The sequence below is a fragment of the Manacus vitellinus genome, unplaced genomic scaffold (assembly GCF_001715985.3).
Source record: "Manacus vitellinus isolate BGI_N305 unplaced genomic scaffold, ASM171598v3 scaffold_42_pilon, whole genome shotgun sequence".
Lineage (NCBI taxonomy): Eukaryota > Metazoa > Chordata > Aves > Passeriformes > Pipridae > Manacus > Manacus vitellinus.
The window spans coordinates 2,761,918-2,779,091 of record NW_021940553.1 but is presented as its reverse complement, the minus strand read 5'-3'; the positions used below and the strand labels follow the sequence as shown (position 1 = coordinate 2,779,091).

Here is a 17,174-nt window from a genome sequence, read left to right as displayed (position 1 = left end):
AGGCAGAGCCATCAGTCAGTGTTGCTCAGGAGGCGCACAGGGCTGGTAGCACTTGGACTTGGGACAATCTGATGGAAACAAGTGAAGATTACATTTCTGCTGTTGTTCTGGCAACTGCCATTAACCCTTGCTCCTTGTTTTCATGTGGATAGACCACACCTGGCATGGCTTGCATCCTGTCCCTTCAGAGAAAGTCCTCACATAATCCATGCAAAATCAGAGGCAGAGGTGGGAGAATTGGAACAAAAGCAGAGTTGGAGACAGGAGTAGAATGCAGAGAGGAAGCAACTTTCTTCTTCTAATTCACTCAATTAATGAATCACATGCCTTAGTTAGTTATTTTTAGAGATAATTAGTGGATTACAGGCACTCACATATAGTCATATCATTTGCAGTTATTAGTTGAGGATCCCATACTTTATTTGTTCTACACCCATATCTGTTTTATGCATGTTTATATTCAGGTATATCTTTTAGATGGGATTATAGCAGCGTGTTTAAAATTGTGGTGTGGTGGAGAGACCAGTTTGCTCAGCACTGGAGATGGGAGGCCAAGCAATACATCACAGAAGAAGCACAGAACGTCTGGGGTTGGAAGCCCATCATGCTGCTCAGCACAGGTTCACCTAGGGCAGGATGCTGAGGGTTGTGCCTAGCTGGGATTTACAATCATAGAAATAATTTCAGCTGGAAGGGACCCATAAGGATCATCGAATCAAACTCCTGGCTCTGCACAGGACAAACCCTGTAACCCCACCATGTGCTTCACAGCATTGTCCAAACACTTCCTGAATTCAGACAGGCTTGGTGCTGCGACCGCTGCCCTGGGGACCCTGTTCCAGTGCTCAACCACCCTCTGGGGTAACACCCTTTTCTTAATAACCAACTTAAACCTTCTCTGAGATATCACCAGGCCATCTCTAGCTCTTGATGAAGAGATGACATTTTGCCTGAAGGTGAAGTTCTTCTGCCTTGTTTCTGTCCTGATCAACACAGGGCAGGTGAAAGGGAGAGAGTGTTTCCTGGGTGGTCTGTAGTGTGGACAGAAAATAACTGTCACAGGCATTATTGGAGCTCCCTGCCAAAGCTGGGTTGTTCTTTCAGAGTATCACGGTCTCAGGAAGTAACTAAGGCTGTGGTCCAAAAATGTGATAAATCTAGCTCGAGGGCTCTGAGCAGTGGATTAAAAACGCTACTGGTACATGGTACTGATCCAGTATAAACTTATACTCCTGGTTAAAATTTTTTCAAAAAAATTTGCAGTGATTTAATTTTCTCTCAGAGGACTTGGTATTGTATCATATTGTGTCTGCACCATGCTGGCTTTCTGGCCCACAAGTTTTGCCCATACTCTGGAACTGCTTCTAAGTTGCCACAAACTAAGTTCTAAGTCTGATATTGTGTTCTTGCCCATTCCATGGAAGTGTGATCAGGCGCCTGTTCCTAATCTCCATCAAAGTCATGCTGCTGGCTATCTGGCAGTGCATGGACAGAGACCACAACCAAGCACGAAATTCCATTTTTTTTTTCTTTGTAAAACAATAATGAGGAAATAGGTTGGGGCATTTTTTTATTCCTAATGTGGGTTAACTGAGTCCAGTGCAGCTTGCCACATGCCAGGCCGTTGGGTTTTTAAGTCCCTTGATGAATTCTGAAGTTTCACAGACACTTCTCATAAAAGCAGGTTTCTGACCAAAACTTTCCCTTGGGTGTAATGTGGGTTGTCCATTGGCCTTTGCCCCAGAGGCAGCTGCATTTCAGCAGTGGCATATATAATCATGGAAGCAACCTGGGAGCCTTGGGAGTGAAAGGTGATATCTCATCATTAAATATTGCTGTGTAGTCTCCAGTGCTTTGTGGTGAATGGTTTTAGAAAGATGGAGTGTAAAGAGGCTTCCAGGATTTCTGATATTTTGCACAGATTAGGGATTTAAGTGTATGTCCTATGGGAGAACGCAAGATCCAAAGGCAACCTGATAGATGCAGGGCCAGAAAAGATGTGACCTCTACTTTGTGTTCACCACAACATTCCCAGACTTGTGCCTCAGTTTTGCCTCACTTGAACCTGTTCAATAGATTTTGTGTTTTTCTTTTTCGTCCTAAGTAATTTTATTCACAGACTCCGAAATGCAAGTCTCAGTAGCTACAGTGGTATTAGTGTAGAAGGGATTTGGGCAGCACCTCTTAATATTGCTCCCAGCTCCCTGCTGGTGTTCCTGGTGCTTGAGCAGTTCAGAGGAACAGCACAGCACAAATGCTGGGCAGTTGAATCTGCCTTGCATGTGTCAAACCAGTGTTTGCTTGTTACTACTGTGGTTGCTCTCACACTTAGAATCACAGAGCCATTACGGTTTGGAAAAGACCTCCAAGATAATCAAGTCCAAGCTTAGGGCAAAAGCCATGCCAGTTATTATGTCCACTTTCATTTAATGGAGAATCCCAAACAGGTGGATTTCTCCCCACCTCCTACGGGCTCTCACCTCTGTTTTTGTCCTCAGCAAATTTTCACTTTAATCACTTTATAGCCCTGGCATCTGAATACTTACAAGCATGAGCAGTTGCCTGAGGCAGGAGAAAGGAATGTATTCAGAACCCTTAATGGAAGACATCCAGTATGACCCAAAGGAGCTGATAAGAAACCTGAGCACTGGGAGCAAGGCTGAGCAAGCAGGCATTTGATTATTTCTCAGTACTTATCAGAGGAAGCGTGAATGTCTCCCTAATTAAGAGCTAATGCCAACTTCTGTGAAATTTGTTGTCATTCACCTGTGAATTATCCTCCTCAAATTTAACTTGACTGCAGGAAGCCTGCTAGCAGTAACACTTTCCTCTGTGAGCTTAATTTGGACACTTCTGTAGCTGCTTATTGAACAGGACTTGATGCTGCAGAGCATTGGAGCCCTGGAAGGATAAGTTCCAGGTGGTAGTCCACATGTCTTGGGTGTTTAAATAGAAATAGAACTCTTCAGCAGTAGGACAAGGGGGAATGGCTCTAAACCAACAGAGAGTAAGTGCAGTTTGAATATTAGAAAGAAATTCTTCCCAGTGACTGTGGTGAGGCCCTGGCACAGGTTGCCCAGAGAAGCTGTGACTGCTCCATCTCTGGAAGTGTCCAAGGCCAGGTTGGACAGGGCTTGGAGCAACCTGGTCTGGTGGAAGGTGCCCCTGCCTGTGGCAGGGGTTGGAACTAGATGAGGTTTAAGATCACTTCCAACCCAAACCACTCTATGATTCTGCTCACAGGCACCCTGGAGAGGGGAGGTAGGGAGGTTTCCAATAAAGGTTACACATTCAGAAGCCTGAAGTGCTATTTCTAATTAGTCAAAGCACAGGTAGCCTGCCCAAACTAGAAAGACGAGTGTGATGTCCCTGTACCCAAATCATTTAACTATTAACCCTGGAGGAGAGTAAGAAGATTCTTAAAACAATGACCCAGTTAATTCTGTGTGCAGCGTTTGAGCACAGGGTTATTTGTTGCTACCTGCGGGTCTGTTGATATCATCTGCAAGCTCTTGGCAGAACAGGAGGCCAATATTTTTAAGTTGGATTTTAAGGTGGATTTGGCATGGACTCATCTGACATGGGTGTAATGCAATGACTTTATTCATCTGTTGCCTGTTTACACTGACCTGGAGGCACACAGCCAAGCTGGGATGAGTGTTTGGACATTATGACCCAGAGTTTGGGTCCAAGACCCACAACCAGACTTCAGTGCAGAAACCTGGGTTTTTATTCACCCTCCATAAAAAACATTACCCAGTGACTGAAAACCTGAAAGGCCCTTCCTGGCTCTTTCTGCAGGCTCTTAAATGCAGCCACGAGCTGTATTTAAGCTCCCGTTGAACACAAGGCACCAAGTGGGTTCGTTCAATACCCGGGTGTCTGTGGTGTGGTGGCCGTGGTCCCTTCCTTTTGCAGCCTTGGTGGCTGCAGACTCATCGTGCTGAGTTAGGTGCTGCCTGCCAGAGCCTTCCCTTTCCAGCCAGCAGTGAGAGAGGTTAAAAGCCTGTGGGCGGAGGCCGGCACAGAGTGCCCATTGTACATGCGTGCATACCAAAGCAGTAACTCTCTGGAATGCTGCACCACCGCCGAGCTTTTACCACCTTGTGTTTGTGTTGCAGCCCAGGAGTGTGCTGTACATTGTGTGCCTCTCCAAGTAGATTGACAATGCAAAATGGCAGATAAATAAGATAGTTTGGGGGGGATGGGGAGGGAAGGGGGTGTTTGGAGGGGTTTTGTTGTGTTTTTTTATTTTTTTTTTATTGGACAGGTTGGAAGAGGAAGGTGGCAGCTCTGACTCCCATCACCTCCACAGGCACAAAGGAGAGGCAAGGCAAGGTGCAAAGTCAGTAAATTAGGTGGAGCAGTTCCTTGCAACTGGGTGGCTTTAACGTACTAATTGCGTTAGTAATTAGCAACTACCACACGGTAAACACTTGGGTTAGAAACTATGCAAGGACATTAACTAACCCACTCCAGAATGGGTTTGAAGGAGGTAAGCGTGATCCTTGTTTCCCCGGTGGTGAAGTGGAGAGACCTGCTGACCTCAGGGTGATCAGGGTGGGTACGCAGGAAACCTTGGCTCTGTTAGTTCCTCAAGATCGCCTTAAATGAGACCAGTGGCAGCAGCTCTGGGAAATGAGTCTTTCCCCCTATTTCCAGGAGATGTGCAACTTAAGTACAAGTGTTTTAATGGTGTATTTCTATCTCCTGTGAGCTACAGAAACCATTTCTAAGGCCAGATGGCAATTGAGGCTCTGAGTTCTCCCTTTTTTTTTCTTCTTTTTCTCTTTCTGCTTGAGTTGTCAGCTTGTGCTATTTATGGGAACTTTATTTGAATTTGTGTCTGCTGGGACTTGGGTGGAGGTCACCTAATGATTTCATGGAGCTCTAGGATGCTTAGGACTTTTCATTAGTAGCCATATGTGCCCAGGTCAGACAAGTGACCCATGGCCAAGCTCCAGTGTAAATGTGGATCTATAACTAATAAAAGGTGCTTGTTATTACTTCTTGTTGAATTTCAAGCTCCTGCAAGGGACCTTTAAAAAGCTGAAAGAAGCCAGTGGTACAAGGATGTGTTTTTTCCAGTTGAGCTGTGTTTCAGGCTAGTCTACACTGACATTGCTGTTCTGATTTGGTGATAGGTAGCATGACATCTTTGCTTCTCCTTTATATATTGCTGCTAAGAATGATCTAGGAAATCCCTGGCTGTGCTCAGATCCTGATTGCAGTTGAGTTGAGTGTAGCAGAGCTAATCTAGCAGGGAGTTGTTGCTGACAGAGTCGGTCTGCACCCTATGCACCTACTCCTCGCAGTGCCTTCTTGTTTCCTTCTCCATATGCCAAAAGTGTTACTCTGATCCACTGGGGAGCTGTTTCTCCTAAAGTAGCAGAAAATATATTTATTTTTCTTTGCTAATTTTGAAGGCTACAGTTTTGTAGACTCCTCTGCTAATTCTGTAAGCTAAACTGGTTTGCCAATGATGGATACATGTGGGGGTGTGCCAATAGGGGGGTTTTAAGGAGGATGTGTGAAAACACCTCAATACCTTTAAAAAACACTGTATAAGTGTTATTTTTAACAAGATATTTGATATTAGTCTTTCATGTCATTGGGTGGCACAACTTTTGCTTCAGTTGAACATTCACAGCTTTTCCCCTTAACTTTAGCTGAGACTTTATAAGGTACCAAGTACGAGTGCTTCCATATCAGAGGGTTCCATCTCTGATGTTCCAAAGAAAGACAAAATTTGCAAGGATAAGAGAACAGTCAGTGCATCAGCCAGCCCAAGTCTCTACAACAGAGCAGTGGTAGCCAAGGGAATGAGGAACTCTGGAAAACTTTGAGATCAGAATACCTGACTGCCAAGGGCATCTCTCTCTCATACCTGGGAAATGGGGAAATAGAGAGTTTAGTGATTCAGAGGGCAGCACCATGTTTTCTGTGCTCTGATCAATGCATTATTGTTAAACCCAAGGCAAGTATCTGCCTCTACTTTTTTTTCCCCCTCTGAAAACCCTGTGACAGTGACAGTTTTGAAGTAAAGGGGGAGGTTCATGGTTGTGGAAAACTGGCTGTCCCCTCCTTTATTTCCTAAGTTGAGTTGAAGACGTTTGGATTTAGAGAACAATTTCGGGTATTTTGGTTTATATATATATATATTCATTTTCATCAGCTTACCAGTACACGTGGCTATTGCTCCTTGCTTTGTGATACCAGGTCCAGCCCTCAGAAATGCTGGTGAGCCTCAGTTCCCATTTTGCTTCAAGGAAAGCCCTTGGGATGCTACAGGGGAAGCCTGAATTTGCCCTGTGCCCTGTTTCACCCTCACTGGATATGTGTGTATGTGTGCTAACTTCCTCTCTTTCTTCTTCTTTCTTTTGGCAGTGGCAGATTTGGTCTCTTCTGAGCAACTTGCAGCCTCTGGGTGACCAGGACATTGAATTTGGTGGACAGTGACCATTCGCTCCTTGGGATCACAGCTGCCCTTGCTTTCCTCACCCCCTCCCGCACTCCCCTTCCCTCCAACAAAACTCCAGGGCATTGTGGTATTGCTATGGAGCCCAGGGAGACTTTGAGCAGCTCCCGGCAGAGAGGAGGCGAGGCAGATTTTCTGCCTGCTGCTGTCACCTCCACGAAGCCTCCTCCTGTCTCCAGCTGCGCAGGGGAGACGATGCTGCCTGCAGCAGGCTCGGGGAAGGGGATCCCAGTGAGCAGTGAGAGGCTGGAGCCAGAGGAAGAGGATGAGCTGGGTTCTGGAAGAGACGTGGATTCCACTTCCAATGCGGACAGTGAGAAGTGGGTGGCGGGAGATGGCCTGGAGGAGCAGGAGTTTTCCATCAAGGAGGCAAACTTCACAGAGGGGAGTTTAAAGCTAAAGATCCAGACCACCAAGAGAGCGAAGAAGCCCCCAAAGAACCTGGAGAACTATATTTGCCCTCCCGAGATCAAAATCACCATCAAGCAGTCTGGGGAGCAGAAGCTTTCCAGAACTGGGAAAAACAGCAAAACAGCTAAAGAGGAGGACAGATCACACTCCAAAAAGAAGGTAAGTCCTGTCCTTTCACAATATTTCCAATTTCTCCTGGGAGCAGAGGGAGAAGGGAGGAATAAACCTGCTCAAACAGTTTGTATCCAAGGCATAACCTTGGCAAGGTTTGGCCATGGAGGAGCACGGGGCGGGTGTCATCCCACACCACCGCATACACATCGGGAATGATCTTGAACTATCCTTCAGATGAAACAATTCAGAAGGGATCAAAAGTTCAACAGGGCCTCTTCTATTTTTGTGTGTAATTGAGTTTTAAGATTAATCATTACACGAGTGAGAAATGAAGGAGCCCACTTCTGAACTGCTTTGTGCCTGAGCGCTAATGCTCGAGCCTTTTGGCAGTTAAAGCATTCAACTGCATTTTTAAAATAGAGGTATGTGCACAGTGAACAATTGAATTCATTCCTGTATTCTGGGTGAAGGGCTCCATTATTCTTGATTACAGCATTGTGCGAGCAGCACTACAGTTATGCCACAGAAAATACTTCCATTATAAGTCTCATTTTCTTCCAGATGCTTATCATTTCCTTGAAATATCCTTCTGCAGAGAAATTCTTGGTACTTTATGTTTGGGGAAAAATGGATCTTTTTTTATTTTTTCATTTAGTCAAGGATGGGAAAAGAAAGAAAATCCTTTCCTTGTATGAGCTGTTTTCTGGAGCACCCTTTTGTTTTACTGTTGGCTTGAATTTTCAGTAGTGTCTCCCACACCTAGTTCTTAAAATGAATTTGAGTGTATTAAGCAGCACTGCTGGGGAATGCCCATGATTTTTTGGGTGTAGTGGTGTTTTCTGTCCCAGTCATTAGAAAAAGAATTTTGGTCAGGTCAAATACAAATACTTCACCTCTGCCTCCTTAGTAGCATGTGGGCACCATGATGAGTTCAGTCAGGAAGCCAGATTTGATGAGTATCTCCAAAACCTGGACAAATTCATCTAGGATGTAGGCACCCACTGATTAGAGCTTGGGGCATGACTTGGTTTTCCTGCTCATACAGCTTTGATCCCTCTTTTCCCATACATTATGCACTTGATGGATGCTCAGAGGCTTATGTGAAGCCCTGAGGAGGCTAATTGCCACCACTTCTCCCTGGAGAAACCCTCCTCAGCAGACTGACTTAAACTAAAATTTTCATAACTCAGAATTACTTTTTGAAGCTTCAACACTTTCCATTGACTCAAGGCAGAGCCCAGGGAGGTTAACATCACGCAGTCTTGGAGTACTTTTCTTACAAGCTGAATTTGGGGGGAGGGGAGGGAAACAAACAACAAGGGGATTTTTTTTTTCTCAGAATCTTGCTAAATGGCACAGTCTATGGCCATGAAAGGAGCACCTCTTTTTAGCACAGCAGAGGTTTGGCCCTATAACACACTAAGAAGGGATTTTCCCACCTATTGGGAAGGATGGGCTGTCTTAGCATCAAGCAATGTCTTATATCGATTTTCCTTTCCTCCCTGAATGCTTGCAGAGGTCTCAGAGGAAGCAGCAGTTGCCTGAGACTATGCTTGGTGACAGCAAAAGTGTCACAAGCAATCCTTCCATGGTCACACAGGGAGAAAAAACGAATTGCAAACCACTGCCTACCATGCAATGACTGTGAAGAAAATGACTGCATAGAAATCAGAGCTTTCATTTCTATTTATCATGCAGTCAGATGGGTATGGAAGGTGTATTCTCTCCTGTGTGGGGTCATTGGAAAAGGTTGAATAAATAAAGCAAAGTATAAGGAAGTTATGTGCAAGAAAAACCAAACAAAAAACCAAACAAACCCTATGTGAACAATAACTAAAAATGCACCTTGTTAGCGTGGTTATGCTCAGGGTGAGACTTTAATTGCAGCAGGACAAGGAGTTTGAAAGAAGCAGACGTGGCTGCATCCAGCTTGCACCTGTGCTGTGAGGTCTGAGCTGGCTGGGGCTGTGTTCACACCCTGTGCTCAGGCTGGGAGCGCTTTGGGTCAGCACTGGTCTAATCTGGCCATTAAAACGAACAAAAAACCCCCTACCACCCAGCAGGTGGATGCTCTGAGCAGATGGGTGGAGGGCTGCTGCTCCGGTGCATCCATTAGCATAACACCCAACGGCTGCCGGGCGGCAGCTGCTGGGACACAGCTGCGGCAGAGATGTCCCCAGCAGGGATCTGGAAGGCCCTGGTGCTGTGATCTCAAGGGGTTTGATGCCTGGAGACACCTACAGCCTGCAACACCAGGGTGAGAAATAACCTGCATCCCTGCTGCCGGAGGGATTTTGCACACGGCTGCCTCTCAGCTCGCGGGTTTCAGGATCAGGCTGTGAACGTCTCCTATCTATGGGGTGATGAAAGGCACTGCAGGAAGCGAAGGCTGGAAGTGAGTGGGAGAAAAGTTCCAGTGCTGCCAGCGTAATTTCTTCCATGGCCAACGCGTGTGTCTTGTGGCAGGTACAGAAATTTTTTGGGGAAGATAATTAGGAGGAAAGAGCAAGTTGAAACTCGCATGGAGATGTAGCTCTCTGGTCCAACCCTGTGTTTCCCTGGGAAAGCAGAGCACACAGGAGCCTTCTGTGTGTGCTTGCAGAACCACTGAGAGCTGTAGTAGTAGTGGCTGGGGGAAAAAAAAATGATTGTCACATTTAAACGATTCTAGCGGTTTTGAAATTTCGGCGTTAGGCTGTTTGATTGCCTGTTGCTTTAATCAGCACAAGCTCCAGAAAAGCAGCTACTGGCAGCAGCAGGAAGGAACAACACATTTAAACGAGTGGGCCAGACCTTCAGCTGGCATCACTCCACTGTCCTCCATGGATTTTTGCCAGGAGAGTTTGGCCCAACACACACATTTCCCTTGCACATGGGAGCAGCATCATTATTTGGGTTTACCACCTTGCTCATGGATGCAGGGAACACACATAGGCCTCCCAGACCGAGCTGCCATTCTTGTGTCTCTGGTGGGTGGGAGTGGTTGTCCTGCACCTCATGGAGTAGCACCCGAATTTATTTTTCCTCCCGAGGAAGTGCAAACTCTATCAGGATTTGAAAAATCACTTTAGCTTGTTGCATAATATTTCCAGCCACATCTCCAGTAGTCTTCAGTATTTGAAATACCACTTCAGCTTTCTTGCAGGAGTTTCAATACACATAGCACAGAGGGCAAGTAATGAAAACATGGAAGCAATTTAAGTAACAGCATGTGGGTACACAAAGGACTGGTAATGCCAGCAATGTAAAAAGGGACTGTGAACTGGGGATATAACATTTATTCTGTGGCCACTTAGGGAGGAAGAAGATATGCCTGCTCCTAAGCCTTACACTGCTCTGCTAATTAGGCAATAGAGGTTAGTGCCTGATTTCTAAAGCTGTGGTCCAGAGAGTGGCAGTGATTAGAAGGGGGCTCTGTGGAGAGTCATGATACTCATGTGCCGAAGCCTGAGGTTTCTGCCTTTGATTCCAGCTGCTACACTATATTAAAAGACATAAACATGCATTAAATACTTTCCTCATGTTGCTTCTCCATGTGAGCAATCGCCCCAGGGATGTTATGTGATCCTGAATGGGAAGGGAGGGAATTCAGGAGAGGATCTTGCTGGGTGCGGCTGCTGATGCCCTGGAGTGGGGAGGGGATGAGAGAGCATCAGTGTTGGGAACCTCTGCTCTCCTGGCTTGAGGGCTTGGCTGCAACCCAACAACTTTTGGGGTTTCTTTCAAGTCCTGATCATGCCAAATTTCACATCAGTTTCCCCTGCTTGAAAATAAGAGCTTCCTAACCCTTTTTCTGGGACTGCTCAGAAGATGAATCGTAGCTTGGGCTGTTCCTGCGGCTACTTGTGTGGCAATTGGAAAGTGCACAAATGTTCCGTAAGAGTTTTCTCTTATTTCAACCCTTTGGCACCTGGGGATGGAGCGGGCTGAACCGCTGCCACTTCTAAACCCACAAATAGCTCTATTTCATTTAGTCTGATTGGAGAGAGAGAGAGAGAGAGAGGGAAGAAAAAAGCCAGGAGCCCAAAGGATGTCCTGCTGGCATGCTGGCATGCTGCTCACCCATCTGCACCAGAGTTGCTAAAGTCCAGCATCCTCAGCATCACTAAAGGTGCCTTTTCCTTTAGATAAGGAAACATGCTATCAGTCTGGAAGGACACTGAAAGTATGGCACCAAATGCAGTGAAGCAATCCATCAGCATTCCCTGTCTGTCATGTAGCATTTAACAAGCCCCAGATGAGCAGTATTTCCTCGGTTTTGTTTTATTTCTTTTTTCACCCCTTCCCTGCATTTGCTCTTCTGTCTGTTCTCTTCTGTCTGCAAACACTTCGTTTTCCACCTTTTTTTCCTTTAAGCATAGCCTGACAAAGTTTCTTTGGAGCTTTCATCATATGCATAATGTCCCTCTTCAGGGGATGTAAACTCTTTTTTTTTTTTTTTTTTTTTTAATTATTAGTGCACTAGGGTTTTTTGAGAGCTTGGGATGGGTGAATGCATTTTACTGCTAACAGATAAGCACGGCAGCAAGTGAATTGGAAGCAAAGATTCCTTGTGTGCAGAGGAAGCTCTATCTTTGGATTTTCTTGCAATTTTTTTTTTCCTTTGAGTTTCTGTAGGTGTCTTTGCCATTTCTCTACAGGAAACAGTTCCAACACTTTCAATTCATAGTTTTCCTTTCCCCTGCCCCACATACGCAACTTTCTCCCACGGCTCACCTTTCCTGAAGGACTCTCATTCATGTGCTTTCACCATTGCACCCCTCCTTCTTCCAGAAGATCATGAGCACTTCCCCCCTCCTTCTCCTTCCCCCTTGTTTTTATTGCTGACTGCACATTGCACTTTCCCTCCAGGTCCTCGTGTGCATCCGCAGCTCTTGCTGGATTACCCCTGTGCCGGACTCCTCTCCCCAGTGATTTGTGTGCATAATCATCCAATTGCTCATCCTGCTTGCTTATTCCTCTTTGCTAAGGGCATCCGCCGTGCGAGATGTCTTCTGAGTCAGCTCTTCCTGTTGCGATCCCAAACGTGGCTCGGGGAGTTGACGTAAGTGCTCGCTCCCTGTGCTGTGTGGGGCTTAGCAAGGAGGAGGAGGAGAAGGCATATTTGTGTGTCGTTGTACCTGATTGAAGTGGCAGGATTTGATTTACAGCTTCTTTTTCTTTTCTTTTCTTTTCTTTTTTTTTTTTTTCTTTTCCCAAAGGATGCAGCATCCACAGCCCTTTGAGCCTGGACCTGTTTCTGTGCTGATTTAGTCCTTACTCTTACTCAGCAAAGCCTTGAGGCTGCTCTGAATGGTGCTTGTGGCAGGTTATCTGATGCTTACACCAGCAGAGTAGACCTCAGCCTCTTCCCAGGTTATGGCACGTTGGTAGAGCCCCAGAAGTGCCAACACAGGGGAGGAGTGTTCTTCAAGTTGCCTTTAAGGTGAAACTGGCTTTTGAGAAGCTGAGAGATCAATTCAGAGCTGCTCCAACAGGCACAAGGCTCCTAGTGTTTTTACAGTCTTTCTACACAAGTGTACGGGTGCAAAGCTACACCAGCTCAGCTCTTTGATACTCATCCCAGGTTTCCTTTAGGCTAGCTTTTCTTTCCTACCGCATTGTTGAAGGCACAAATGAAACACCTGCAGTTTGGTGCTCTCCCACCACAACTACCTTAGGATCCCCTCAAGAAGAAAGCAGGAATAATTTTTTCTTTGTGAAGAAATTAATTTCTTTGCTTAAGAAACCAGTTTTTCTAGGACCTGAGAACCCTTTGCGTTCGTCTTGGTCCTTGAAGGCACCTGAGGTTCCCAGACTGGGAACTGAGTCCTCTTGATCCCCCACAGCCTCTGGAGGAAGCTGGTCCCTCCTGAAGGTGGTTCGATTCTCTCTATGAAGAGCAGGAAGGGCTGGATCTCAGGTCTTAACCCTTCCTTCTCCTCCAAACTTACTGGAGAAGTGTCTGTATTGCATCATGTCACAGATATCTTGTGACAGGAATAAGGCAGAGTGTCTTTTCCAGCTCAGTGCTCTGCCTGAGCCAGCTGATGCCCATCCCTCACTGTCTGCTCCCAAAGAACTGTGACTTTTTTTTCATCTAGTCAAGTGTGTCTTAAAGAAGCAAACGTCTGGCAATGAAGGGATGGGCTGAGGAAATGTAAGCAGGCTTTTTCTGCTGAATACTGAGTGCCAAACAAGGAAGACTTGGTGCATTTGATTAGCTGCCATATGACCAGGGCCTGGGGAGCCTGTCTGTGTTGACGACAGGCTTTGTTTTGCAGCAGTCTCTTCCTCCCACAGCTGAGTTTCGATGGCCCTCTGTGACATTTCCTTGTTTGCTTGTGCTGTGTTGTTCCCTTCAAAGCGTGACAAAACATCCGCGGATCTGGTTTTGGGGTTGAGGAGACATTGCAGGAAAGCAACTTATGAAGCAACTGGGACAAGTGCAGGAAGCTGGGGATAGAGCTGGAGGTCCTTAGTCCCAGCCACCCAGCCGCAGAAGGAGATGGGTACTGCTCTTGCAGCCTTGTAAACACTTGGCCAAGTCAGCACACGCGGGTTGTTTCGAAAGCACTGTGGCCTCCAGGCTAACAGAGATGGAGATGTGATGTGCTGGCTTGTGCACCCAGGGCTGCAAACTGGTTGTGTCTTCATTTGCAGAGGTTTTGGGTGTCAGTCCTTCATGTACATGATCATGTTCTTCCAGCACCAGCTTTTGCATGCAGCGCTTCCTTCCCTCCCCTTCCAGGCACACCCGACCACAGATATCTTCTGATTTACCTCCAGATTTTTCATCCTTAATTGCTTTTTCACACACACACAGACACGCCCAGCTAGCCCCCTCAGCTCAGATCTAATTCTTCAAATGCTTCATTCCCAGATGGGCTTCTTGCTGTCCCCATTCTTCTGCCCAGCCAGTGGGACTGAGTGACGGACCCATCTGAGCTCATTTGAATGTAAAGTGTGGGTTCACCTGGTGCCCTCAGCTTGTCTCTTTTTTTGCTTTTTCTAAGAGCACTGAAACTTGTGAAAATTGGTTTCTGACCACTTTCCTAGTATGTGACTTCTCTGGTGTCTAGTGATAAGTGAACTTGCTGCCCAAGCCCTCTTTGGGAGCCCCCCAGGGATCCCTTTCTTCTGGCCAGTGAACAATTTGAACAAAACTTGTTAGAATATTGTATCACTAAGATTTCTGTTCTTCCATCAAATGTGATCAAAACTGGGCAAAATATTCCAAAAACATTGAGGAGAGGATCATGAAGGCAAGGAGTTTGTGTGTGCATTCACATGCACACAAACACAGTGTGAACCATGTTAGCCTTGTTTCCTTAGGAAACCAGTCTAAAAATATCCAGAATAAACATGCATTGTTTTGGTTTTTAGTGCTGAGACTTTTCCAACTCTTGAACGTTAAATTGATTCCACTTGATATGTGACACTTGAGGACAAGTCCAGTTAGCTGTGTTTTCCTAAGAGCGTTATTTTCCATTTCTTGCCATGACCTCTAACATGAATTAGACCAGTAGCTGTTGGCTTCTTCATTTCAGGACATGAAGTGCTATTTCTACATCGTGATTATATTTGGACTCTGAGCTGCAGGTGGTTGCTATCAGGAGAGGGATTCTCAAGCCATGTTGTATGCACCAGTAGCATGACACTGCTTCCAAGTATGATGGATAGCAAACTCCACTTCTTCAGGGTGGTATCACACCAAACATCTCGATATTATCTTTTTCTTTTTCTTTTTTTTTTTTTTTTTTTTTTTTTTTTTTGCTGGATCTGTGGGCTAGCAGTGAAAAGGATAGCGTAAGGGCTAAGGTGTCTTACTGCAGGCTGCAGATGAGGTTGTACGTCTGAGATGTGGCTTGGACTGTGGCTAAGACAGAATTGCTGAAGATGAGGACACGGTCATTCAAGACAGACAGTCACCTGCAGCCGTGTTTGCAGAACTAAGTGGGTCTCTACCAGGCTCGCTTTAAGGTGGTGTCTCATGTTCCTATTGTACATCCACGTCTGCTGCTGGCAGGTCCTGTACGAAGGCATCAGGAGATCCTGCTAGAATTTCACAAGCTCTGTATAGAGGAGGATAAATCTTGTCTCTTAGTACAGAATGTGAAATAGAGTAATAAGATTAAGTAATTCACTCAAGGAACCTGTCGCAGGCCAGGGTAACACTCAGACCTTTTTCACTGAGCTGTGGTTGCTTAACCATGACACAACTGAGTCTCCCAGGTAGTGGCCTGAACTCCAAGCACTGAGTGGAGAGTCCTTCTGGAAATCAATCCTCTTCTAGGTCTCATTTAAACTGGTCAGTTTGTTTCAAAATCGTTAACTCTCCGCATCTTCACTGCTCACTTAAAAATAAAATTTAGCGAAGAGTTAGGGCTGTAAGCAGAAATGAGGGGGTGGAGTTTCAGGGCCAGCATGCAATCGGTTGACCTACATGCCCTTAATAATCCCTTCTGGTCTGTAAGCCCTAAAATGTGGTAAGAGTCAAATGAGGAATATCTACTGGAGGACTCATTATCTCCTGATCAGTTTCCCATGGTTCTGCCTCACCTGGGTGGTGAGGTTTGTAAAGAGATGGTATCTTTTATTGACATCAGTGTTACAACGGCTCTACCACTGTAAACTTGGGTGGTTCATTGAGGAATCTCAGTACTTTGCGGTCCTACCTTCATGTGAGCTGCTCTCCTTCCACATGGCTGAAAGATGAGAATCAGCCCTGAGGGGATTTGTGGGTAATTTCGACTTGCCCAATGCTCTCCCTTTCGGAAGGAATGCAGTGACAGGAGCAAATGAGCCAGAGGCCAGGGCCCCTCTCTCCTTGCTGATGACTCTATCTGACAAGGAGAGGGCTGAGCAGTGGACAGTGGATGTGTCACCACTGATCACACCCTTGCCTCACCGCAGGGCAGGTCACCGGGTCCCCACCTGGTGCTTCTGTGACTGTGCTTGGCAAACACTTCTCCCAGGAGGATGTTGTAGGAAGCAGTTTCCTCATACCTTGGAGATAGACCTTACACTGTAATTTCTAAATGGACTTTTATCAGTAGTCTTCCCTGCTCCTCTGTATGTGCTAGAACATTGTGCTGGCCTGGGTAGCTTCACCTAAACTTTACCTGCTGTATTCCCAGTGGGGTAATTTGATGAAAGCCTACCCTTAACACTAAGACAAGTAGACCTGAGGCAGATTTTTTTTTCCACTGGGGAGCAGCAGCACTAAGAGGACCTTGATTAGCCCTCATTTCTGCTTCCCGCCAGAAGCTGCAGGGACAGTCTCTACATTAGTTACCTGCCTAATGTGTATTAGCAAGGAGCTTGAAGGCACTTGTTTTATTGCATCTTCCACTGGGAACTGATGCTATTGGATTGGCAACATATTCTACTTCTTATATCTCATGTTGTGTGCAGGTTAGATGGGGATAATTAATTTGTCTTGTCCATTTTCTGACGTTGTGTTCACCATCACTCAGCTGGTGAAACACTCTTCCCAAAGACAGCCTCTTCTTTTCCATGGGATACTTTTCTTCAATAATTCATGTAATCATTAGGACAAATTCCCTCCAGCCTTTTCTCTCTCTGGTCCTAATTCCATTGCATTACTTACAATTATATTCCTGATTTGAAGAGGGAGGTGGGTGGGTGAGGAAGCCTGTTTCCCTCTGTGGCTACAGCACAGGAGGAACTGGGAAGAGTGTGATGGGGAGGGATCGATCTGTCCTTAGGTCACTGACTCTGGGCGTGGGCAGGAGCTGTTATTAGTCACTGGGGGACAGTGACTGCCAACATGCTTCATGGGAATTTGTGAAGCACAGGGCAGCTCTGCAGTAGGGCAGCACACCCTTTGCCGCTCCCTGTGCTTGGGTTGGCAGCTGTGGTCCATAACCAAGTCATGCTTCATCCTCAGAGGTAACTTGGATGCTTGGGATGCAGAGCCCTGGGGTCTGCTTGGGGCACCCTCGAAGAGAGTGGGAATTTGGCTGTTGATGTTCATCTAGAGGGAAGAGGATGTCTTAAGGAAAAGGGAGAGCAGCTTGTGATGGACACCTAGATCCTTAACCTGAGGCATTTGAGTGTAATAATAGGGCTGACAGTGACTTTCCCTTGGCTTTCTGCATCTGCAGGAGTTCATATTACTGATATATATGTAAGACTTTGGTAAAGTAGGACTGTTGCTAATTACTAT

The 17,174-nt window shown here is 46.0% G+C and overlaps 1 protein-coding gene across 4 annotated transcripts in view; it reads left to right on the top strand.

Annotated features, from left to right (window-relative positions):
* Positions 1–17,174, top strand: part of SETBP1 (SET binding protein 1) — a 265,374-nt gene that overhangs the window by 12,922 nt on the left and 235,278 nt on the right. For all 4 annotated transcript variants that reach the window (XM_018078772.3, XM_018078771.3, XM_018078773.3 and 1 more), the window contains one exon: positions 6,388–7,048. In XM_018078772.3, the coding sequence (XP_017934261.2) occupies positions 6,557–7,048 (492 nt within the window). In that variant the 5' untranslated portion in view covers positions 6,388–6,556. The remainder of the gene's footprint in view (positions 1–6,387; positions 7,049–17,174) is intronic.